A 26660-nucleotide genomic window follows, 5' to 3' on the forward strand; every position below is an offset into this window, starting at 1 on the left:
GAGGCTAATCTAACATCAAAGGCATTTAATGTTAGGTCTAAAGACCTAGTAAGGTCTACTGTTTCTTTATACAGTAGGCTAGTAAGTGCAACTTCATTATAGGCCAGGCCAGACGTAATGGTTTTAGCCTTTTACTAACTTCCATAGCAACCGAACCCAAAATCATCCGTTTTGAAATAACCATCAAATTACAGAGTTTGGCCTCTTCAAAAATCTGTCAGTATGGCGTACAATGAATTTAAGGCTATTACAGTAGATTTAAGTGGACTGTCATTAGTTTGTTTTTGTCTCACAACCGTTACCGCGTCTTTTCTGCAGTGTTGGTCAAATCGGTTCAAAGAAAATGACATGGTTCATGAATAGCATCGTTGGTAGTGTTTCTGTTAAGAAGGGCAACGCTCTGACAAACACATACATGCACGTACTACCCGCCCAATAGCAACTTGATAGCTGCTGTTAAATGATTTTAGACCATCATTTATGCAGTTTTTGACAAGTGTTAACCAAACTTTTCACTAAAACTTTGATAGACTGTGGTTAGGTCATGTTAATGAAGTGTTTTTTCCAGAATAATAGACTGAATGTCCTCTTCAAATTTGTAAAAGGTTACAGGAATGTGACATTCAGTTTCACTGCCAAAAGTGTAACCAACATAAATGATACTGTAACTAGCAGTCAGAATGGCTAATGGCTACGCAATATTAATCATTTCTTTGTGGTATATATAATATTTCATATGCAATTAGCCAAAACAGTGTGAATTTAACCAAATGATTTTGAATGGATACAGTATTGTCTCCAAGTTATCATGAATGGCAGCAAAAGCAGTCACAGTTCTAAATTCAAATTCAAATTTATTAATTTATAAAGCGTTAAATCTGTAAAATACATTCTAAAACGCTGTACAATAGTAAAACTACATATGAATATAATAATTAACAATTAATAACTAAAAACGATGTTAAGAACTATTGTTTAAAAACTGAGTAAAAAGGTGAGTTTTCAAATCTCTCTTAAAAATAGTAAGACTATGTTGTGAACGAAGTGTCAGCGGAAGGGAGTTCCACAACCTAGGTGCATAGACGTGGAATGCACGTCCACCGAAGGTGGTGCACCTGTAACTCGGGGTACTCAACATAAAAGCATCATTGGACCTCAGGCGGTAGGTACTGTTGTGGCGCAGTTCAATCGACTCACCAAGATATTCAGGAGCCATATCATGTAGAATTTTAAAAACAATCAAGAGAACTTTAAAATGAATACGGAGCTGCACAGGAAGCCAATGTAAGTCTATGAGAGCAGGTGTAATGTGATCAGATTTTTTAAGACCTAGAACAAGTCTAGCAGCAGAATTCTGAACACGTTGCAATTTATTGATCAAATAAGCGGGAACACCATACATCAGACTGTTACAGTAATCAATTTGGCTAGTAATAAAGGCATGAATGAGTGAACAAGCAGCCTCATGAGTGAGATAGTCACGAATACGAGCAATATTATGAAGATGATAATATGCAACACTACAAACTTTCGAGACATGTTGGTCCATAGATAACTTCTCATCAAAAATAACACCTAGATTTCGCACTTTGGAACATGGTGTAATCTGTGCATCACCAACAGTGATATCACTAATGGTAACTTTTTCTAATTGTTGCCTACCACCCAATATGATGAATTCAGTTTTACTGTCATTGATTTTCAGTTTATTGGTCAGCATCCAGTGTCTTACATCGGAGATACATTCCTGCAAGGCAGTCACTGCGAATTTCTCCTGAGCACGAGAGTCTGGTTTGAATCCAATGTACAGTTGGTGATCATCGGCATATCCTTGAGCACTAGGTAAATGGCGTTCAATAATCTCGAGAACCGGTGCAGCATAAACCGTGAACAGAACGGGTCCCAAACACGAGCCTTGTGGAACGCCAAATCTCAGTTGATATGATTTGGACAGCTTGTTATTTACCATAACTTGCTGGGTGTGTCTTTCGAGATATGATTTAAACCAACACAGGGCTGTGGAAAACACCCCAAGATGTGATTCAATAGTCTTTAACAATATCCCATGATCGATGGTGTCAAAGGCAGAGCTGAGGTCTAACATGACGAGAAGAACCACTTTCTGCCTGTCGAACTCCAGCCGCATATCCGACTGAACTTTGAGTAGTGAGGTCTCAGTACTATGAAACTGCCTGTATGCAGACTGATTAGGAGGTAGTAAATTGTTGTTCGATAAATGTAGTTGAAGCTGTCCAACAACTGCTCTTTCCACCAATTTTGACAGAAACGGAAGGTTACTCACAGGTCGGTAGTTGCTGAAAACATTCTCCGCCCCCGGTTTCTTCAAAATTGGCGTTACCACAGCGTTTTGCCAAACTGGTGGAAAGTAGCCATGTTGCAGAGACATGTTTATCACCATAGTTAAAAATGGTAGAATCACCTCCGCACATTCCTTGAGCAACCACGTCGGAATTGGATCGTTCACACAATGTTTGCTCGGAGACTGGCGGAGAAGTGCCCTAACGTCTTCCTCACTTAAAACAGAGAATGAATGGAAAGACGGTGTAGCGGAATGAGCAATATTCTGTCGACAGATATCAGGGACATCATCATTATCAAGTTCATCTCTGATCTTGTCAATTTTGGACATAAAATAGTCCCCGAAATCATTCGATAGTTCGTCCAAAGAAATAGTCGGTGGATATTGGATGTCACAATTCGGTTTCAGGAGGGAGTTCATTAGCTCAATTAGTCTTTTCGAATCAGAAGAACAGTCTATTACCTTTTGTGAGTAGTGCTCAGTTTTAGCCCTGATAAGCTGAGCTCTAACCGAATTACGGTGATGTTGGAATTGTTGTTTTCGAAACTCTCTATCAACAGGATCATACACAGGACACTTTCGCCAACAACGCTCGGCTTTGCGGCGGGCACATTTGCCTTGTTTAATTTCATCATTCATCCATGGAACAACTGGTCTGATCGTGATGACTTTAGTCTTAACAGGTGCGTGTTTGTCGATGAGTTCTCGGAGAGTTGTATTATAGAGTGCCACGATACGATCTAGATCCGTAGGAGATGTTACTGTCATATCTGATGTAATGGTAAACAGTGGGGAAGCCTGGATATCCCTTTTAAACATGGCAATGTCGATGGCTTTATATTTCCTAAAGGATATGGATTTCCGATCAAGACGTAGTTTCAGAAATGCAAGGTCACTATGTACGAAGGCATGATCTGATATAAAGTGAGCGACATCCGGTGTCGATAAAACTAAATTGTCGCATTCCCTCGTGATCAGTAAGTCGAGTACGTGACCCGCGGAATGCGTGTGGTCTTTGACATGTTGTTCAAGACCAAAGCTTGAAATAAGGTCATTGAACTTCCGTGCATGCATGTCCGAAACATCATCAACATGGATATTGAAATCCCCAGTGATTACAACTGGTTCCTTATGCAATAACAGACTCCAAGTAATCTGCAAATTCCTCCATAAAACAGTTAACTGAGGTCGAATGTTCTGCCGAGTAAGGAGGGCGATAAACGACGATGATCCTGACCGTAATATCCGGTCCTGTGACTCTCCATTCAGAAGACTCAAATGATTGGCCCTGGTTTGCAATGATTTTCTTTGCTTCCAGTGGTTCTTTGCACAGTAAACCAGTTCCTCCACCAGCCCTGTCCTCTCTAGGGTGGTCATATAGCTTATAACCATTAGGTGCACACTCACATCGGATTGCATCATCATCCTTTTTCAACCAAGTTTCCGTGACAGCACACAGATCAACAGCATTGGATACAATGCAGTCTGAAAAATCACCGGTTTTGTTCCTTATGGAGCGAGTGTTCACTGTACAAAAATTCAAGCTTGACAAATGTCTAAGAGACCTAGGTGGATTCGGTACCCATTTCACTATTTGCAAATTACCATAATCAACCCCATCGCGTCGATCAAATTGTCTAATTCTTGGCTTCCCAGATCTGCACCCACGTTTGGTCCGCACTGAGTCGTTAAGAATGCTATTGTCTCGAAGGAGCTGAAAAAGTGTGTTAGATAATCTCGGTAATTGGCCTCCATTCAGTTCGAGAAGCCGCTCCGCAGAATAGCGTAATATTGTCATTGAGTAGGAATCTCCAATAACGAGATCTCCATGCACAATTGCACCAGAACAATAGAACTTTGTTCTGTTCTTGAAGTGTCGTGAAGGCCTGTGTGTAGGCTCGTGTGTAGGCTCGCTATAGAATAACTGGCCTAAGCTTTTATCACTGCCGTAGGGAATAACTCCCAGAGTTGAAAAATTACAGTATATGTGTCCAAATTCCACAAATGACACCAAAATATGGGTGAACAATAAACCAATACATACGAAATGTGGCTGAACAACATAGTACCGATAACAAAATCCTTAAATATCCGAGTATACGTAATAAAAACCATAAAATATGAGAGCAAGAATTGACAAGCAGCCACACGCGGCGCTACACTATACACTTCTAGTATCATGAATGTCATTAAAATATTATCAACATATCCTTCTAATGTTTTTCATACTTTCCACGGTAAGTTCTATGTGTTTTAGCATGAATCAAGCCTTCTGGGTTGTGTAAAAGTTTAGCGTCACCTCCGAAACAAAAGAGACTGAAGGTATACAATATGTTGTATGTGAGATAATCATTTGCAATATGAGTGCCACAGTAAAAGACTTCAACCCAATGTTTACAATTGCTTTTTAAATGTCCTTATTTGCTTTACCTGACATTTACCTATTTTTTATAACATAAAACTATTGTATTCTGTGTTCTGTATTCTTTCACTTGTTTCACTACAGTAGTTGTTTTCACAGGTAGTTGATGTACATTCTCTGCTACTTGGCAGAGATATTTTTTATTTAAATCAGTGTTTGATTAAAGATGTTATGAATACATTGAGTTTAAGTGTTTAATTCTTTGTTAATTAGCAAAAAAGCCTTTACAACAACTTGTAAACATTTTTGTCACCTCCGAAACACATGTAAAATGTTAACGTCACCTCCGAAACGCGTAAGTGGGAAAATTCCAGCTTTTGCAAAACTGCATGGATTTTTTTGCAACTTGGATTGGATATTAGCCCTCTGTGAGGAGACATTATGTAGGGTGTTTGACTTGGAATTATCTTTTTTTTAAATAGTTTAAAGTTAAAATTAAGAAAAACAATCCTTGATTTCCAATAAATTTTCAGTTAACATGGAAATATCTGCAATAGTAATAAAAACTTCTTGCCAAATCCTTTTCATTTTTAAGTAACATATAATGATATGCATTTTAAAGTTTACTTGAAACAGAGTACTGTTTTAACACTGTGTATATATGGTTGCTTAAAAATATATCTTTTTGCTTAAAGTTTCCTAGAGTCATACAGTCACCGAAAAATTACAGCCATAAACGTATATGTTTAAGCTCCGAAAAGTTGAAGTTACAAAAATTTGAACCCTTTAACATGTGATGTTAGTAAAAATTTCAATATATATGGTGTTTGAAATTTTGGCCCTGAGTGTACAAAAGTTACACCGCTGATTGTGAAAATGACCATACATCAATATGTTTGATGATTAAAAAATGTTTGCTGTGATAATTCCTTTCCTAGGTATGACTTGTTATTAACACATTCCTTTTATTGTAACCACATATAGCCTGGGCCTACCCATGATGGTAAAGCCTGCCTTATGAAGAACAGTCCTCATCATATTCACTCGAGCAATCATAATTTGTTTCTAGCACACACTACCCCAAGTACTGCCATTAGGATTCATCCTTGGGCTCACCTACTTATTTGAACAACCACCCTATGATAAGACTAAGTGCTCTAATGGCCAGCAGTACTTCTGGTGTAAAGACAGATTTGGCCTGATCACTGAAACAGTACACTGTGTGTTTAATCATGAATATGTGCATAAGAACTCAGGTCAATCTAGCTCTCCTCTTTTGAGCCAAAAACAGGGGACTCAGGTGGTATTTGCTATAGATGGGGATGTTAATAATGCCTGACGGTTATAGGCTAAGCCTAGTATCCAGCTAATGCTTGTCCTAACATACATACATACACACATACTGTACAAATATACACATAGACACATACATACATCCTCTTTGGTCTTGAATAAGGGATCCTCTTGACCGATCATACAATGAGACATCTCTATCGATCAACTCAAAACAAACTAATCGTTGGAAATGGATTGATGGAGAATCTGTGAACTTTCCAGTAATCATCAAGTCTGTTTTTGAATGTGTTAAGAGTCGACACAGAGACGACTATCTCAGGAAGATTGTTCCAAACATGAACAACTCTAGAATCTTGAGAAGAACTTAAGATGAAGTGTGGTGTTAAATCTTTTCTTAACTAGTTTAAAGTCCAAAAGATGAAGTGTGGTGTTAAATCTTTTCTTAACTAGTTTAAAGTCCAAAAGTTACAGACATCCATCTGAAAAGGGAGGTGGGCAAGGACATAAATCCCATGCATACCCATAGGTCTCAATCATCCCTGTTCTGCCTGTAAACATGAGACGGTAGGCCAAGCCTTCTCAGCCTCTCAATGCTAATCTAGCTCTTTAAAGCCTGGCTCAAGTTTAGTGGCCTGGCCAGGGGCTCCTTTGAACAGCTTCAAGCATCTATCTTTGCAAATTGTGGGTAGACAACATCTTTGCAGTACTCAAATGTAAGGTCTCACTAGTGATTTATTACAGTACAACTCCTGTGTAAGCATAACGATTGACCTATGAATAAGGCCAAGGGTATTGTTTGCTTTATTGACATACTTTTCATTACAAACTTTTAAGTTATCATCAACCAATACCCCAAGATCCTTTTCCTCAGAAACTGTTTCAAAAAGGGTATTATCCTAATGGTAATCCAGCACAGGTTATTTCTCCCTAGAATGCATTGCATTTACAGTATTTCCATTGAAGGTCATTCGCCAGCTCTCGCCTACTCTTGGCGACTTTATAGGTCATTTCTGAGGCTATTGTAATCGTTCTGATTAGTACTGGCAGACTTAATATTGGCATCATCATGGAGTGTTAGCTCAATGGTTAACACCGGTGCCTTTCAATCATAAGGTCCCCGGTTCGAGTCACTCCCAGATTAATGTACTGTATGTCGTCCAGTTACAGAGTTGTTGACAATTAACAATTCATAATTATGGACGTTAAATATGAATGTAAGAGACTGACTTCGGTCAGCTTGCAGCTTTGATAAGCCTATGAGGCTTCTTCGCGAGTTCCTGCTTGCAGGAGGATCTAATATACATACATACATCATCAGCAAACAGTTGAATGTTACAATGAACAGCTTCAGGCATGTCATTAATGCAAAGAATGGAGTGTAGTGGCCCAATATTACACAGCTTCCCTGAGGAACTCCAGACTGCATGTACGCCGGCCTTTCCATGTAGACAAATCCCCATTTATAACCACTCTTTGTCTTCTACCAATCAGGAATTCCTTAAACCAACCCAGGACATTTCCTACAATGCTATAGCCTCTAATCTTTTCCAAAAGTTGTAGCTGTGGAACACTATCAAGTGCTTTGGAAAAATCCAAGTAAGCTAGTATCAAGACAATGAACTCCAGGCTCTATCAATAATATCAGTCCATAAATCTAAGCATCTGAGTAACTGTGTATATATACAAGAAAGCCCTTAAATGGTGTGAAGATTCGGGCAAAGAGAAACGTCTAATGCCAGTAATTTGACCTAGTTTCGTATAAGGAGTTTTGTATAACAGAAGTGTTAAACACCACCATTGATCCCAGAAAATACACACACAGCTTGCTACCGTCGGTAATTAGACACTAGTGAACAGTCGATACCCACATCACAGTATACAAACGATACAGCGATGGACATTTCAGGTCCAGCTAAAGATGACAACAAATAAGGTATCACGTTTCATTACTGTCTGCATTTGTTAGCTACACAAAGAAAACGTCACTTGCAAGCAACAGAAAGTTAACTTTTTCAGATGGCCGCACACGGTTTGGGGCGAGTCTTCAATGCCTCTAAATGGATCCATGCTGGCAGGATGAAAGTACATGAGTTGCATAATAAACTCAAAAATGAAGGCCTACATAAATTTACACACCACACTAGTTAAGCTAACAGGCTTCACAATATTTACACCTATTTTAATTAACAGAATGATGTTGGAATCCTTAAAGCTATATGATAGTTTCTGCTCAAAACACTTTCAAAACACTTGGATGAAGACCAACAGATAGGGTTTGGTAACTTATTGACCTTCAAATTAGCCTATCAAGTTCTGTTATATTTACACCTATCAGACACCTTGCCCATTTTGAAGATTAACAGAATGATGTTGGAATCCTTTTTCAGCTATATGATAATTTCTGCTCAAAACACTTTCAAAACACTTGGATGAAGACCAACAGATAGGGTTTGATGACTTATTGACCTTCAAATTAGCCTATCAAGTTCCTCGATAACCATGTATCCTCTGAAATACCTCTGAACACACTTTGACAAAGTCATAAGGCCTAACCAAGGACGATCATGGTAGTAAACAGTAGAATTGTTACAACTTTGAAAGTAGGGTTACTGTAGCTACTGAAGTAAAGTCAATGAGCTAGAACTCCGTTGAATGCATCGAAGGTTAGGCCTGGTATATTGAGATAATAAACGTGGCATACACCAAAAATTGATATTAATTAACCACAAACCTCAAATTCCAGCTGGTAGAACCAAAGTTGAGTGGCTAAGTACGGTTAAATTAATGTTAACCTGTCGATGGTGTTGTTGACGAAGTCTGACTTCAATGAATTTACCAGATTGAATATTTAGTTCCAGTTACGTACGTGAAATCCTAATCGGAGTCGGAAAGTCCCGCTATATATGTCGGCATTGGGAAAGTCCCTGGCCAAGCTATATGTTTACGGGAAGCCGAATATTCACTATTATAAACCTGTAAAACCGTGTATATGTTACCCAGCAACCACAAAAACGTTTTTAAAACGTTATTAAAACGTTTCGTCTTTTGCTTTGATAACGTTATTTGTGGTGTGATAAGTATGTCAAGAAAACGTTTTCGGGCTATTATTTCAAAACTTTTTTTCGTTAAAGGAATTGAAGACTCGCCCCGACCGCGTGCGGCCATCTGAAAAAGTTAACTTTCTGTTGCTTGCAAGTGACGTTTTGTTCGTATCGCTACAAAATGCTGATAGTAATGAAACGTGATACCTTGTTTTCTTTAGCTGGACCTGAGATGTCCATCGCTGTACATATCGTTTTTACATTGTGCTGTGGGTATTGACCGCAGCTGTATGTACTGACTGTATACACTAGTGTCTAATTACCGACGGTAGCAAGCTGTGTGTGTATTTTCTGTGTATTTTCAATGGTGGTGTCTAACACTTCTGTTACACCTCATTCGAAACTAGGTCAGATTACCGGCATTAGACGTTTCCACATTAATGTAACATTATAGGCCTACATTAATATCTAATAAAAACGTTATGCCGACGTTTTATAACACCACATTTAACGTTATGTATAGTTCTTTAGGATTTTAGGGAATATTCCGGTCGCAAGCAATGTGAAACTTCTCCAAAATTTAAGAGAAAGAATATTTTCCGCACTGTTGACAACCTGGGCCGTCTCGAAATTGGTCCCTCATTACTCCGTCGAGATATATGGTTGATTGATAAGCAAGCATATATATAGCCCTCCGTCCCTCCCCTACTACAGGAAGCGGATCACAGTGTTGTAGTTAGATACTTCATCAGAGTACCATTTATAGGCCTATTTCGAGTACAAGGTAATATGGTCCGAGTACTGCTTGTGCTACGATCAAATTGTTCCTTGCGCTAGCAACTTGATATACGTACTGTACCGTACTGTACTTAGTAATGTACTCGGCTAGTACCAGGGGCGTAGCCAAGGAGGGGGGCGAAGGGGGCAGCCCCCCCCCCTTGAGCATATATATATATATTTTTAATGTTTTTATGATATCGCTAGTATTTTCATAAGAGTAAATGCTAAGATGCAACTTACAAGGCCTGGGAAGTGCCATTTCCAGCGATCTGGGAGGCATTTACAGCCAAAATTTTCTTGTACGTTTCGCGCCAATCATGGTGGCGCTACGGCTCTGATAGTTTGCAATGCCGAATCTACAGTTTCGCCCCTCACTTGGCAAATTCCTGGCTACGCGCCTGGCTAGTACATGATTAGGCTGGAGTAGAGATCTCTACTCCAGCATCCGATGGTGTAGTAATTTAAAGGAATGCAATATGAATTACAGAATTATCAGGCTTTTTATCTGTTGTATTGTTAGTTTTGTAACATGTACAAATTTATTTGAATCTCTTTCAAGAAGTTCTCGTAGTAAGTACTGGATCGCCATGATCGATAGAGTACCAAGTACTATAAATACCAATTATATTCGATTATATTTTACCTCAATATAGTACGAACACCGATCAATTACTTGCAAAAAAGCACTCGAGTTTCAGTACTACTCTTGTGCCGAGTAAGTTCGAGTACTTCGAACACTGGTATATCACAATATATAGGAAGTCTATGACTTTCGTCAATAGCTTTACGTTTTTCATATTATCAAATTGTTGATTTATCCTTGAAATGTGTTACAATGATTTTTGGACATTGCTTTACCGCATGTAAATACTTATTTTGTATTGGGAGCTCCGTCAAAACGCAACTTTTTTATTTAGATATTTTATTTTCCTTTGTGTTAAAAAGTAATTAAACCAAAAACAATTTCAGCTGAATTGTAACGATGACGTAATTCACTCTGCTTCTGCCAGACATAGTGTAGTCAGGCTAGTTTTGTCTAGTTGTTTTTATTTTTTTTAGAATCCTCAAGACAACCATTTGAAACATTATTAAAACCATTGAGTCTTTTAAATAGGATAAGTGGCTCAGACAAATCATTTCACTAATTCTCAACCCCAGCCTAAGAAAACATTCTCACAAACAGTAATCTTCTGGAAACTTTCTGCAACACATTAGAGAACGCTCGACCTCTACATGTTTCTACCCTTTGAAAAACTGAAAAAGTCACTTATAAATGCCAGTCATCAAAGCCGTGGAAAATTAAGTATCCCCTCGCAACCTTCCGACTTCAAGATTGGTGAGATTGAGAATCCGAGGCCTCTCCCTCAGTGAATGAATTAACCTAACAGCTGCACGACTCTGAACTTATTCAAAACTTCCTTGTCTTTCTAGCCGGATATAGCATCCTAAAGATGAAGCATATAACCAACTGTTTATACAATATAACAAACAGTAGGACTTCCTTTAGCCCAATATCTAAACAACATGAAAGGGAAAAAAAAAATTAACCAAAATTTGCTCAGCAATCAACTTCAGCCACCTGAACATATCTTAATAAATTGGGTGTATCACTAATAACACTGAATTATCAGGGTTTTTCGTTTGAATATGGTCAAGATTTATCGATCGGTAAACCAGCTTGTTTGTCACAGATAAACCATAATTCTTTTAAACAAAACATGCAAGTTACTTCGATGCCGATGGTTTTCTCGTTGCTATGTCACGTTTAGTAGATAATCTAGCTTTATCCAGCTCAGAGCCTTCTCTATATAAGGCTTTGATCCAGCTATAATCTAGGTAAAGGAAAATCCAGATTTTGACATCCGATAATCGCGAGAATAGAAAGCTAAAATATGGGAAAACCAAAGAAAACAAACAAATATAACAACAAGCTTATGATAGTTCGGGTGATTATTTTATTTGACTCATGAAAGAGGAAAATAGATCTAAGTATCCAGGTGAATTCTGCATTCAATTCATACACATCGTTTTCGAGATACAGCAACCCTTGAAGTTTACACGCCTTGGCTCAAAACTGAACATTAAACAAACACGTGTGATTTTCATAGAAGCTGACCAAATAGGTACGACAGGGACAGTACATAAAGGCGTTTCCAGTTCAGTCTTTGTACTGACTAGAGCAGGGTTGTCCAACCTACGGCCCGCGGGCCACAGTCCGGCCCGCCGCAGGGTTGCGTCCGGCCCGCCAGAGATGCTCTACGGTGCGAAATATTAGTGAGCAGATTTATTGATAACAATTTGAAGCTATAAAATCAATCATTCGAACCTTCTGGGTCCAAAAAACTGCATACATGTCAGTTTGTGTGACACTCTCTCAGCGGAGGGGGGGGGGGCGGCTGAACTTTATTCATCTGTTTTATCAGGAAGGAAAATAAATCAGTGCGCTCCGCGCGCAGTGCTCACATTTTCTTGTCTTGGGCTTCGGGCAAAAAATCGAAAAATCGAGCGTTTATAGGGTTCATGCGGCCCCCTCCTTCATCATAATCATTCCATGTGGCCCTCCTCTGCAAAAGGATGGACAACCCTGGACTAGAGTAACACATCACACATGATCTTAGACACTGGCGGAGATTTCTTGTCAGAGGTGGGGGGGGGGGGTTGCAGGCCATTGATGAAATAAAAAATAGAAAAAGTCATAACTGCTGGCTCACTATCTAAGTGGAGCGCCACCATAAGTTGGCGCGAAGTGCACAAGAATCTTTTGGCAAATATTGCCTCCCAGATTGCAGTAAATGGCACCGCCCAGGCCTTGAAAAGCTGCATTTAACCAAGGGCGTATGCAGGATTTTCTAACCCGGGGGCGCGTATTACTATATAAGCGGAGCGCCACCATTGGTTGGGGCGCAGCGTACAAGCAAATTTCTGGTTTTGGTACCCCCAGATCACCGGAAATGGCACTTCTCGGGCTTGAAACTGACCAACCATATGTACACTTTTGCGTGAGAACCAAGTAATACTTTATTTTCTCATCTATAACCTTTTTGAAAATTGTCACCAGTCACACATCATGTTCGACTTCATCACATATCCTGTGGATCCTGTGGATCTTTTGTAGGTGATTCTAAATCGCGGCCCACAGTATCCGTCAGCCCCACTGTTCAGAATTTGAAAATTCACAATTCTCGTGAATAAATTCACTTCAAAACATACCCATAATGTTGCACAAAATATCATCTATGGACAACCGATATAGAAAAACCTCCTTCAAACCCTAACAGACGGGTCAAAATTGCACGAGTATGATGAAGTATGATGAAGAATGTTGGTTAGGGAATTTTCGAAAATTCAGACGGCTACTAAAAAATTTCGTTGAAGGAAATATACCAGATATTTCCGAAACCGAACACTACACACATCGACAGTTTTGAGCATGGGCGCAGATCAGTCTTGGATAATGGTGGGGACGCGTGTATGCTCTCTGATACTATCTAAGCGGAGCGCGACCATGGGTTCGCGCGTAGCGTACGATTTTGGGGGGGGCAAATATACCTCCCAGATCGCCGGAAATAACACTTCCCAGACCTAATGATGCTCTTAAACCTCCTTAAGTTTTAGATCTCATGGCTTAGAAATTTAGTTTGGAGAAGTACATGGGCGTCTGCAGAAACAAAATCAGGGGACAAATAATCAAAGTAGACTTTTGTATATACGATGGGTCTGGGGTCCTCTCCCAGAAAACAAATATAGACTGCCGCAAATGCGATTTCCGTCCTATATTTAACAACTGTGGATAAAATACAATAAAATGAGAACTGCTGCATGTCATTTGCACAATGCTGGATCAAACTGCGCCAAAGTTCAATACAGGGGAACTTGAAATGCAGCAATTGGTCAAGACAAATTGGTGGGGACACAGTATATCATGTCCCCACTAGGCCTACTGAAAAAGTTGGTGGGGACGCGTCCCGCTGTCTTCACCAGGATCTGTGCCCATGGTTTGGAGGCTGTTTATCGTGGAACGCCATTTTCATGCTCACTGACATGATGTGATATCTGCTGTTTGCTTTACAAATTCGAAAAATTCACTGTTCCTCTTTCTCTTCCCGTTTTCTTGCCGTATTTTCTACTCCATCCTTTTCTCTCTTTCTTCTTTTTCTTTTCCTTCCTTCACCTCGTTGAAGTTGACAAGTGTATACAGTTCCAAAGCTATTCAACAGCAACAAAACGTTATTTTGTGTATGTCTGTTGTGGGGTGAAGTTAGCGCTATGAGCTACAAGTTCCAATGCGCAAGGTGGGGGAAAGGGGCTAGAAATAATGTGTGGGTCAATTCTAACTCGGTTTTCGGTCGTTAATTGTTGATGTAGCCTACCAGGTAAAAGGTTCAAATTTAATAGTTTGATTTATTATGCCATTTGGAGCACATAACATAGGCTATAACAGAACATTACTGGCAAAAACTAGGGGGGTGATTCTGTGGGCCAACCCCCCCCCCCTTCAAAAAGTGGGGTTAAAAACCCCCAACCCCCCCCCCCCCCTGTTTCTCCGCCACTGATCTTAGACAGATGCGGACATTTATGTCGATGAACCGCAGTGGAACCGATCGAGGCAATCCTGTATAAGTCGACCGGCCCTTCCCCTCCCATGGAGGTAAAAACAGAATGTATCGAAAGAACCCTGTGACGCTACTTATCTATATGAATGGCGTTCCATATTTTAAATGTACATCACGGTTTCTACACAGAATATCGATAATATTGACATAAGGATGATAGGCCTACGGTGGCTTCATGAAATTGATTGCTCTCGACTACTGAAAACTGCACTTGTAAACAATTTAAACCAGAGAAAGCCTATGGTCCTAAGGTAAAACCTGTCCTTACAATCAACATGCAAGCTAAACTGGAGTATTTACCTAAGCTCTACTATTAAAGATTATCCGAGGCAACTTTCAGTAGATGTTAAGCCTTTCAAAGATTATGATCAGTATTCTTACAATTGCTGAGCCTACATTAGCAGGATAAGTAACTAGGGATATATACCTGTGTAACGTTAAAGTTATGCCTAGGCTAGGTACAGTAAGGATCCTATAGGCCGAACACAGAAATGTGTTACGTAATTTAGACCTTCGATAAAACAGGTAAGATACGAACGTACGGATTAAAGGCCAGGCTCTTTAGACCACTGTAAACGTTGTAGACCCTACTTCCAAGTTCTATAAACTTAGACCTGGCTGCCACAGGTTTACTGTCTGACAAGTAGGCACTAGCCTAGGCCTAGCCTATGTTTGTATACTAAAGGCTTCATAATTGACGCACCCTCGTAATTGACGCACCTTCAATTATTACTAGCAACGATACAGCAGGCCACCTAAACTTTTGTGCAGTCAAGCAGAATTACATATTTCATGAGTTTGAATCCATTTCAGCTATTTGCTGACCAAATTGTAGTATTTTCTAGGCTTTTAACGCCCTCAGTTTTGCATGTTTTTTGGGCATTTGGAATTCTTACACCCTAAAAATAACCAACATTACCTCATTATGATAACACTACAGTAGGATTAATAGTAGGATTAATATTCGGCATAACTTTTTTTCTAATAGGGTTGTAAATGAGTGGAATTAGGGGTATGAAACAACTTGACACAGCAGACTGTTTGTGGTCAAATTCTGCTCAATTGTACGGTGCATAAGCACAGAACCTTAAATATTTTGAGATCATAATATTTCTGAGGAACTACACATACATGAAAAACACATACAGTTGAGTGATTTGGATTTTTCCTTGATAGACATCGTTATTCAAATCCTTAAGTGCGTCAATTATGAGCCCACCATGCTACTACTACTCGGCTAGTGTACTACTACTAACATTAGCAGGATAACATTAAGCCATTATGAACTTAGTAATTGTAGGCCCTACAGTACTACATTTGTTGGGTTAGAAATAGAAGTAGGCCCAAACAAACAAATCGCACTATGAATTACTGTCCTCGAACATTGAAATGACCGAAATCACTCATTATCTTTAACAGTGCTAAATGTTTGGAAGTTAAACTACTGGTTCCGTCTTTTATAAAAGGAACCAGCAGTTCACAAAGTTAGACCCCTTATTTATTAAATGACTAATGATGTGCTTATTTCTGAAAAAGTTGCCTCCACAAATTTATAATGTTGATAATATCCTTTCCTCTCTTAAAGGTGTTGTACAACTTTCAATTCTCATCTTTATAATGGCTCTATTGTGACTATCTGCCAACAAAACTGTTGGGCAAAAACACCAGGCCCGTAGAGTTACTGGAGGTCCTTCAGATACCAGAGTGATGGAAGATTACAAGTATCTCTTCAAAGTCGTGCTCATTGGAAATGCTGGTGTCGGAAAGACTTGCCTTGTTAGAAGATTCACCCAGGTGTGTATTATAATTACTTATTTTGACATACGTTTTTGGGTCTGATTGCTTTTGTATTGTTGTTACGTTACATGATTCGAATGTTGCAAAAATTGAGAGATCTAAGCAGTTGGAAGGAATCTCTTTTATTTAGTAGTTTCTCTTTGGTGTCATCTGGCATGGAATTTTTGTGACACAGGGCTATAAACTTCCTACCAAACTCCGAAGACACATTGCTAAGTATTTTATTGGTCACATGAACAAATTAATTATATGAGAAAGTGACTGACCATGTAACTACAATACAAGTACTTCAAAGTTGTTTCTACATTTGTTTCTAACTAAGATAAAAAATTATGAAATATATTTATTCATAGGGACTATTCCCCCCGGGTCAAGGAGCTACCATTGGAGTTGACTTTATGATAAAGACTGTAGACATTGGTGGAGACAAAGTCAAGGTAAACCTTGTGGAAAAGTTATTTTTTGTTTACTTGGTTGTTGAAGTGAGGTAATGTTTCCTAAGCAAATATTGTGTTTGCCCTCAATTTAATGGCAAATGTCAGGAATGTCTATCCTTGAGAGGAGGTATAATATCTTTTCTCCATGAACAGACTGGTGAATTAGCTTTGTTTCAGAGATACATGTTATTGAAACACCACAGCTACGGGTGCAAGGGTTTTTTTCCTTTCAAATTTGTATCAGCATGAATCATTGTTGTCTTGTTTGATTCAGCTTCACGATTCCAGGTACTATACTTTAAGTATGCCCAGGGTTGGCCAGAACAAACAGCAGTTTTGTATTTTAATAACAACAATTATGCAAACCTAATGGGAAAAACGTGAAATTTTAGTCCCTGAGTTTTTATCCTGACTGCTGAGGTGGAGGGAAAAAAAAAAAAAAAAAATCGGCGCTGTCGGTCATGTCAGGAATATAGCTACTGTAGCAGGTACAGTAGTTCCACTTGTTATGTACTGTAAGTCCACAATAATGTGTACATTAAACACCTGAAAAGTCATCAGACTTCAAAGCTTGAAAAATATTATGACCGGTGGTGAGTTTTCGTTGTTTTTTTGTTGTACCTGTATATATATGTATATAATTGCATGAAATTAATAAACCCTTGGACTCTCTGGTTATATGATTATTTACATTCTTGTGGGTTCATTAGCCATCATTTCAGGAGATGCCTTAACGTTTAATATACACAAACTGTATAGTGCAGCTCTATTATATTCAGTTGTAAGCTGGTATGAGATAGCTTAAATTCAAAGGAGGTTGATCATCAATGGTTAAAACAATTGCAACACAGTGAACTGAACAAAAGACAGACAGTAGCTCTTAATTTCAATAATAAAACCTTTTAAGTTTGGAGAGGTAGAATATTTCATTGTTTGAAGTAATCATATCGACGCTTTCACTCGATATAACAAATAAAGGTGCCTCTTGAAAGTGACTGTGAATTTGACGTCATATTTATTTACACAGTTGCAAGTCTGGGAGAGATTCCGTTCCATTACCGTAGTTACTACCACAGTCCTCAGTGCTGATGCCTTAGTATTAGTCTATGATATTACTTGATATTTTATTTACACAGTTGCAAGTCTGGGATACGGCAGGCCAGGAGAGATTCCGTTCCATTACGCAGAGTTACTACCACAGTGCTGATGCCTTAGTATTAGTCTATGATATTACTTCCCGTGAGAGTTTCAACTCCTTACCAGGCTGGGTCAAGGAGGTGGAGCAGTATGCCAGTCGGAAAATCATCTCGGTCTTAGTAGGTAAGAATGTGGGGAACAATCGCCATCTTTCATTATCTGCCGCTAAAATTCTTGCTCTCCGGGGAAATGAAACGATGATTGTGCCCAGAAATTATTTTAGACTTGTTATATCATTTTCAACCAATGAAATGCTTTGAGCTATTTTTGTTTCTGTAGCTATTCCAGTTGTCAAGATATTCAAGCTTTAAAATAGGTTTATTTTGTCTGGAATGCTCCTTAAAGGCCGAATCACTGATGATGTTGGCTCCTCAGTCCAGACTCATCTTATTCCATTAGTTTAGTTTAGTTTAGTAGAAAAAAAGGATCAGGAGGGACACTTAAGTCCCCATCAAGGACCCTATAGAGAGAGATAAAAAACTGAAGACACAAACACTCAGACCCGATTACAATGCTTAAAGTGCTTGTCCAAAGCATTCTTAAACTCATTGACACTACTTGCAAGTACAACTTTCTCAGGCAAACCATTCCACTCATTCACAACCCTATTAGAAAAAAAGTTATGCGGAATATTAATCCTACTATGTAACTTTTGGAGTTTAAGACAATGACCTCTGGTACAACTACTGTTAGCAAACATGAAAAAGTCAGTAAAGGATAAATTGTAGAAACCATACACAATCTTGAAAACCTGAATCAAGTCACCACGTAGCCTCCTAGGCTCCACTGTGGTGAGATTCAACAGTTGTAACCGCCTATAATAAGGAACACTCTTTAAGGAACTAATCATCCTAGTAGCCTTCCTCTGGACCTTCTCAAGTACTTCCTTATCCTTAGCAAAATATGGGTTCCAAGCCTGCACAGCATACTCCAGATGAGGCCTAACCTTGAACTGCTTATAAAGCCTAACTACAGTACAAAGCCTAACTACGATTGCACAGTAATATCAGGAAGTAACATTGTTCAGTATTATGAGAGAAAAATAAACTTTTTAAAGGAAAGACTACTTCAAATTTTGCGATGGAATAATTCCATATTTACAGCCAAGCAATGATAACGATAGGAGCTGATACTACAGTATAGGTGTTTTAATGTGAGATCAATTTAATTTAATTATAGTTAGTTTACAGGTGTCTCGTTAGCATCAATTCACTATCTAGGCTTCCCTTATCAACATCCGCTCACCTACATTGAAGTAAAGTTGATACTGTAAGTCCTCACAAACATGTCCTCCAGCATGTACAGTAGCCCTGTGGAGCCAGAATGGAGCAAACGTGTCATCTTTTTGCCTCCCACAGGAAACAAACTGGACCTTCACAAAGAGCGAGAAATCACTATAGAAGAAGGGAACAGCTGCGCAGAATCCCACAACATGCGTTGCTTAGAAACTTCAGCCAAGGACTCTGACAATGTCGACAGGCTTTTCCTGGACATTGCAGTGGAACTGACCAACAACGTACGCAACGTGGAAATAAAGAGCGGACCTGTTGAAGAGGAAATCCGAGACCACGGATCTGTTCAGGGCTGTTGTCGGTAACTAGCGATTTAAATGCCATTGTTTTGTTTTTTCACATTGATATTTACATATATATGCAATAGTATCCTACCATGATATCTGTATGGCTTTATTATCATCAAAGGTTCATTTTTTTTTCATTTAAAAAAAAAAAAAATTATGCCTCTCTTTCCTTAATTCTTTTACTCTTCATTTTAGTGCAATTCTTAAGTATGCAGTGTTTATAGGCATATATTTATGCATCTTCTTAAAATACTTCTTCAAATATTGATAAAGACAAGATATGCCATTATATAATAGGCTTGATGGATGCTGGTGTGAAGTTGAATCCCTGCAATTTCATTCTCTCCCCCCCCCCCCCTCCCATGAAGTTGAATACCCACATTATCATTTACTCCTCCCTCATACCCCCTCTCCCTTGCTTCCCTTTTTCTTTTGTTGCCTTGTTGTATGTTTGATTGAAGATTGAATTGTGTTATGTTTAGGGAAACCTTGAGAAAAGCAGAAGATGGCTTGTTATTGTACAAAATACTATTCATATTGTCTTGTTCCTATCCAAAGAGAATTTTCAAAGTCAACTCCTGCAGTGTTTCACTTTCTGTCGTACCGTCGTTAAAAATCGTCTATTTGTGATTTTTACACATAGTTTGATGATGAAACGTGTACGACGCTGATACTTCTTCCATAGTCTATGTATGCCATTGATTAATTAAGCCCTGCTGCCAGGTATGATTTCTACATGCATCTCTGTAGGTGGCCATCTAGTGCTTAATTAGCAAGCTTTTCCAATTCAATTAGGCCATATGTTGATACATTAAGTATGACTACTTTCAGATGTATTTTCTGTCGGTAGAAATCCTGTTTCATCTTTCTGACTTTTTTAGGCCTGGTCTGAGCAATGCAAACATTTATATGATCTAACTTAACAGGAAAAGAACTCGTCATAATAAGTATCTGAATTACTGTAATCAGAATTGCAAGATTCGTCTACATTATGGTTTGTGCTCAAATTTCCAGTGACGGTTAGTGCTTGAAGAAGTTTGGAAAAGATGTTGCCATAAATATACTAAATTGTCTGGAATTAATGACTGGACTAGGTAAAGAGTCAGGAAACTTAGGAGCAGTGACTTGACAGTGACTCAAACATGAGAATACTTTCTTCAACTTTTCCCAGTTTAGATTCAGTATTGTTAATACTTTCAATCATGCCCAGGGTAACTTAGCCAAGTTTTCAGCCTCGAAATAATTCTTTGTTTCGAAATAAGTGAATATTTATTACCATCCGTGGTGTGTAGAGGAACATATTTTCGTCGGAAGACATTACCCCGGACGATTTTAATGTATGTGCAAATAGGCTACGGTAGTCTTGCAGTTTTTCTTCAAAACAATTTTAAGCAAACTGCCGGCCAGATATGTTTTGTTGGATATATTATATGAACTGGAAATATTGCAATTTACAGCCATACTTTTCTTTTCTCAGAAACTGTGCAATAACTAACTTACAGAAAGATGAATCATTTTTTTTTTCATTTTTATGCATAACTTTTATCATTACTTTCTTTTTTTTTTCAATTGAGAAGATGATGTACTTAACATTCAGCTGTGGGAGGTGCTTCATAACGGTGATTACTTGAAATATTGTATAATATCATAATGCTTTTAAACATGTGCAAATAGAAATTGGCATAAAAGCCTTTTTTTCCTTTTTTCTTTATGATCGTTAAGGATGTGTTTAAGACATGTTTCTGTTACTAGAACTGCCCATGAGACAATTACAGATTTGTACATGAATCCATTTTAACTCTACTTACGTACAATGTATGTTTATGTAACTGCCATTTAAATGCCCTACAGTGAAGAAGGTTTGAAGTTTCATCACTTTAACATTGGTTTGATAGATCCTTGTATTAAAGAGATTAATTTGTATTTGGAATGGTTATATCGATGTGCTAAATAATTCTGTATGACACAAAGAGTAAATTTGGATAGGATTTTAATTGTTTATTGTTTGTATGCAATGTGAGATATTAATTCATAAAGGATGGGAAAGTGACAATCCAAAAACAAGTTTGACAGAATTGTAAAGAAAAAGTGGAATTTGATGGACCGTATCATTCCAGCTAGGGCTTTGTAGGGTATATATGTTAGGACTGATATATGTTTAGGATTAATGTTAGTATGCTGTGGATGAATCAAACATATATCTTTTGATTTTTTTTTTTTTTTTTAGTCAACTGAACGAAAGGAAAAATAAATATTAAGGTAATTTCTATGATGGGTAATTGATCAGGGTAATTAATATGAAGGTTTATTTATTTATTTATTTTTTTTGGCTTGTGTCATTCACGTTGATGGTACTAGGTCAACATTTTGGAACTTTTCAGGAGTTTGGTGTTTTCTAATAGAATTGTACAGTAATATTCCATTGTGCATCTCTGTGCCATAGTCACACATCATACCAAAATTTGGATTCAAAAGAGACTTAAAGATACCAGGTTTTATTCAATAAGTGCTTGTGTTACTTAGCCTCGAGAGAAGTGCTGGATGACACAATTGAAGAACAGAACTGATTTTGGAAAAGACTTCGGAGAAAACTATGTCAATGACACACATATTATGTTAAAATCTCAGGTTTGGACAAAATATTTCAAAAACACAAACTCGACAAAAATTGCTACCTAATTAGCCAGCCACTTATTTTTAAAGTTATTTGGCTGCAATATACATTTTCAGACATTTTAGTAATTTTTTGCCATTGTGAAAGTGAGGAGAAAAAAAAGTCAAAATTAGAAAAATGCTTATTTACTGCAAAACGCCTGTGTACCTCATATTATCAACTGCTGCAAATTTTTCAACCATTCATGTGATTTTTTATATATATGACAAGTGACGAAATTTTGTTTTATTCATTAGCTTCAACTAAATTATCTCATTTCTGCTTTGGAAGAAGATTCTTTCTAGAATCAGAGCGTGTTGGACATCTTTATAACACTCTCCATACATGTAAAGGTACTGTCTTACAGTACCTATTTATGTATGGAGAGTGTTGGACATCTTTATAACACTCTCCATACATATATAGGGACTATTACAGTACCTATATATGTATGAAAAGTGTTGGACATCTTTATAACACTCTCCATACATATATAGGTACTGTATTAGAGTACCTACTGTATATATGTATGAAGAGTGTTGGACATCTTTATAACACTCTCCATACATATATAGATACTGTATTACAGTACCTGCATATGTATGGAGAGTGTTAAACATCTTTTTAACACTCTCCATACATATGTAGGTACCGTAACATCTTTTTAACACTCTCCACACACATATAGGTACCGTGACATCATTTAACACTCTCCACACACATATAGGTACCGTAACATCTTTTTAACACTCTCCACACACATATAAGTAAAGTAACATTTCTTGATGTTAGTGTCTTCTGCAATGCAAAAAGCAAACAAAGGTTGATAAAAGCACACAAAAAAAGTGTACATGAAATCTTAATCCTAGCAAGATATATATTTTGCCTCAGTTGTAAGGATATTCTGTCTACTTTACTGTACATACCAGCTGATAAAAAAGCAGTTTGGTAACAGATTTGTTCCATTTACTAGAATAATTTATCTCTGGAAAGTACATTTCCTTTCTGTGGCATTAATATAACATTTTCTTTCTGTTCTACTGTATTTGCATTAATATTAAGACAATTGGGCTGAGAGTACTTTATTCATCACCGATTATTCTGACGTTTAATTTGCAAATTGTCAAGGTTGTGCAATTGAGGAATAAACCCTAATGATAGTACACCTCGTTTCTAATGAAAGGCTTACAATTTTGTGCAATTTATTGAAATCATGAATTTATCTCTATTAATATGAATTATTTTAATAATGCTCTGTCTCATCGGTTTGAAAGTTCTACGTTACTCTCTTTATTTGTGCAATTTGATATTAATTTTAAAATGAGATATGTTTTGTAATTCCGTGTGATGTTTAAATTTTGCAACTTTTAACATATGCATTGCAGTACCATTATATCAAAAAACGAGTTGATGAGGTGGTAAGACAAGAAGGCTTGCAGGTTGTCCTAGGAGAGGATGCCCGGAGAGGAGGGGGGGGGGGGGGTAGAGGGAGTTTGCTATGGGTTTGGGATAGTATAAATGTTTTTCTGTGTTTGTGAATTGAAAGGCAGATTTTTGTAAAGAAAAAAACATTCTTTGTCGACTTCCATGCATTTGTAACATAGCCTTGATTCAGCTTTCAACTTTTCTTCCAAGTCTTGAAACAGCAAGTTTTCCTCCCAAAATGATTCCTCAAACTTAACACAGCCTTTTCCTTTTCCTGGTGCTTGTAGTTAAACATGTGCCAGTAATCTTTTTTTATATTTTTGGTTGTGTCATTGTGTACATTTTGCTTATTGTGGCTAGTATGTTAAAAGTATTTAAGTTTTTTTCTGCAAAAAATATATGTTTAATTGGGCCTGCTATTACTATATATTTGTTTGTGTGTATTGGAATGCACAAAAGCAAGAATTTGAATTTTACTTGAGACTAACGATGTAAGTTTAAAGTGAAATCAGAAAATTGTACAATGTTGATTGACTTTCAAATTGGTTCTGATTTTGTTGAGGAAGAGACACTAGTTAGTGTCGCACCTCAGAGAGAAAGTTATTGTCGAGAAACCAAAGTTTTGGGAATTCAGAGGTTTTGAGGAGTATTTCTGGACTCTTAATGGAGTGAGAGCTATGGAATGTTATTGCTAGGTGAACTTCTGTTGTAATGACAACCACTATCTTAACACACAATTATCTTTAACTTTGCGGCCACATTGAAGTTAGCAACCAATTACCTTTAACTTTGCGGCCACATTGGACTTAATATAGCAACCAATGATCTTTAACTTTGCCACCACATTGAACTTATAAACCAGTTATCTTTAACTTTGCGGCCACATTGAAGTTAGCAACCACTTATCTTTGACTGTGCGACCACATTGAAGTTAGCAACCAATCATTTTTAACTTTGTGGCCACATTGAAGTTAGCAACCAATTATCTTTAACTTTGTGGTCACATTGAAGTTAGCAACCAATTTTCTTTAACTTTGTGGCCACATTGAAGTTAGCAACCAGTTATCTTTAACTTTACCACCACATTGAAGATGATGTGAAAGCTTTGTTGTAATGAGTCTAGATTCGAGTCACTCATTTTCAAAAGTTACTCAAAGTCAAAACTTCAAAAGTGATTAAAAAAAAAGAAATTGAAGCTTTTCCCAATAGAGATATAACAGTGACTCGATTGAAAGAATCACAGGCAAAGACTTGACCTGATCCTTTGATAAATAAAGTGACTGGTTTACAAGACTAGGTGCAGGAAATAGAGCAATATTAGTATCATTAAAGTAGATAGCTGTAATAGTCAGGTTTAATCTTATCTATTGTAAACAAGTTATATCTTCCATAGAAGTGTATCTATTTTATGTAATCATCTCAATCTTTCTTATCATAAAAATACAGTCAACACTGTGCATGCTCTTCATGGAGTAATTACCTCATGAAACATACGTATATAATATATTCTATAATCAGGAAATTTAATGAAAGGATCATTTAGTAATAGATTGTATGGGGCAATATTAATCATTGATATATACATAATAATGTTACTATAATGGCCCCCTTTGCCACAACAGGACAGAGAAACTGCCAATCACAACATGTATGCCTTGCATGTCCAAACTCAAAAAGAGTTTCTGCTGAAGTCAGTCATATCAATATGTTTCATTCTTTAAATTCTTTCAGAAAAACAATACTATAGATGCCACCAACTTAACCCTGATATAAACTATTATCTCATGGCATCGCTTTTAACATTTGCCAGATAAGTTGCCTTGTCTGTGACTCTGCAATTGAATACCAACCCTCATATTAAGACCTTCGTTTCCATATATTTTACACTTTTCCTCGCATTCTTACCGTTCTCAGAAGAGGTGCTGTTTCCATCTGTTGTAGCATGTTCACTTATTTCTATCACAGGAATTACAGAATTTACCTTACAATGTATCTCAGAGAAATCGTAATTACATCGATGTATCATGGTGTCATTTTGTTACCTGCCCGTTTTGTTCGCTGTCACCGATCAGTAATCTTGTCGTACAGTTCTCACAGGAGCATGTTAAACATTTGCCCAAAATCATACGTTGCCCTTTCGGTAACTTCGCTGTGAATACGCACCTGCAAGATTGAAAGCCTTGTCTATTAATCTGTTTTATATTTCCTTGTATTCTTGCCATAGTCACAAGAGATGCTGTTTCACTTAGTTGCAGAAGTGTTTGTTTCTTTTTCTATCACAGGAGATTATCTAAATCACATTGATTTCTCCAGTTGTTACTTATTAAATATTTGCCCATTACGTTGCCATAATGATCAGTTACCTTGCAGTGCGTACCAACCACAACATTAAATGCCTTACTGTTTTCATATTTTTCGAATTTTCTTTGTCAAACTTTCAATACTCACAAGAGGTGCTGTGTATATTTTTTAGTTGTTACTTGAAAGATTCCCATCCTGAAATATTTTGTTTAAGCAGAAAGGAGACCCTTTTGTTTTATTAAATAATTTTCTTTTCATCTGTGAATATTGGTCATCGCTATATATGTGCATGTCTGAATAAATGATGTAATATCCTAGTATAAACGAATTATGTGTTTGTGTTAATTTCCAGTTTTGTTACCTCGTCATTATCCATCTGCCAAAGACCATTTTGTCGAAATAGTTTGATTCAAATTTAAAAATTAGTTAAAATCAGCACTCTACATGGGAGCTATGGTTGTGAGATGAAGGTACCAAACCCTTGTCCCAGATAAACAGATGAAATTTACCAAGAGTTGCTAGGAAGCTATGGGGACCATGTATGATTCTGCACTTCTCAGTAAATAATGACAGATTATCCAACATTCTCCGATTTATGTACTAATTTCAGCAGATCAGTGGTTCGACATGCTAAATTTAGTAAAACCAAGGAGTAGAAAGCGTTACACAGGCAGGCAGGCAGGCAGGAGTGAGCTGAAAATCATTAAGTTCAAGGCCAGGCTGTTTATATGCAGCCTCATAAAGATTGCTGCTATTTCTCTTATCAATGTCAACTGTATGAACACAGTTGATAATGCCTGCCTGAGATGTACAGTATGACTGGACTAGCATTCAATAGAACTGACCAATGCAAGGCCAC

At 37.6% G+C, this 26660-nt stretch overlaps 3 protein-coding genes across 4 annotated transcripts in view; 1 reads left to right on the forward strand and 2 right to left on the reverse strand.

Annotated features, from left to right (window-relative positions):
* The window catches only part of LOC139979446 (RCC1 and BTB domain-containing protein 1-like), a 36883-nt gene extending 28008 nt beyond the window's left edge, over nucleotides 1–8875 (reverse strand). Inside the window, exon 1 of the mRNA XM_071990240.1 lies at nucleotides 8710–8875. The gene's annotated coding sequence lies outside the window, so the exon portion shown is untranslated. The remainder of the gene's footprint in view (nucleotides 1–8709) is intronic.
* On the reverse strand, nucleotides 962–3697 carry LOC139980097 (uncharacterized). The gene has a single exon (XM_071991474.1). It carries the CDS (start codon nucleotides 3695–3697, stop codon nucleotides 962–964), a length of 2736 nt encoding a protein of 911 aa, XP_071847575.1.
* Nucleotides 8876–14528: 5653 nt separating the features above from the next.
* Nucleotides 14529–26129, forward strand: LOC139979623 (ras-related protein Rab-30-like). Of its 2 annotated transcripts, XR_011797240.1 has the most exons (6): nucleotides 14529–14663; nucleotides 15998–16206; nucleotides 16563–16646; nucleotides 17783–17966; nucleotides 19202–22428; nucleotides 22502–26129. XR_011797240.1 is itself a non-coding variant. In XM_071990600.1 (5 exons), the coding sequence occupies exons 2-5, from the start codon at nucleotides 16120–16122 to the stop codon at nucleotides 19438–19440; spliced, it is 594 nt and encodes a 197-aa protein (XP_071846701.1). In that variant the 5' UTR covers nucleotides 14529–14663; nucleotides 15998–16119; the 3' UTR covers nucleotides 19441–26129. The 2 variants fall into 2 exon arrangements, 1 of the variants encoding a protein (XP_071846701.1); XM_071990600.1 differs by having other exon boundaries at nucleotides 19202–26129.
* The last annotated feature ends 531 nt before the right edge of the window (nucleotides 26130–26660 follow it).

Source organism: Apostichopus japonicus, chromosome 14 (assembly GCF_037975245.1).
Source record: "Apostichopus japonicus isolate 1M-3 chromosome 14, ASM3797524v1, whole genome shotgun sequence".
Classification (NCBI taxonomy): domain Eukaryota; kingdom Metazoa; phylum Echinodermata; class Holothuroidea; order Aspidochirotida; family Stichopodidae; genus Apostichopus; species Apostichopus japonicus.

Coding starts and splice junctions, on each gene's coding strand:
- LOC139980097 (XM_071991474.1), bottom strand. CDS start 3,697: ATGACCACCCTAGAGAGGACAGGGCTGGTGGAGGAACTGGTTTACTGT.
- LOC139979623 (XM_071990600.1), top strand. CDS start 16,120: ATGGAAGATTACAAGTATCTCTTCAAAGTCGTGCTCATTGGAAATGCT. Junction 16,207..16,562: donor TTGTTAGAAGATTCACCCAG/GTGTGTATTATA, acceptor ATTTATTCATAG/GGACTATTCCCCCCGGGTCA. Junction 16,647..17,782: donor TTGGTGGAGACAAAGTCAAG/GTAAACCTTGTG, acceptor TTATTTACACAG/TTGCAAGTCTGGGATACGGC.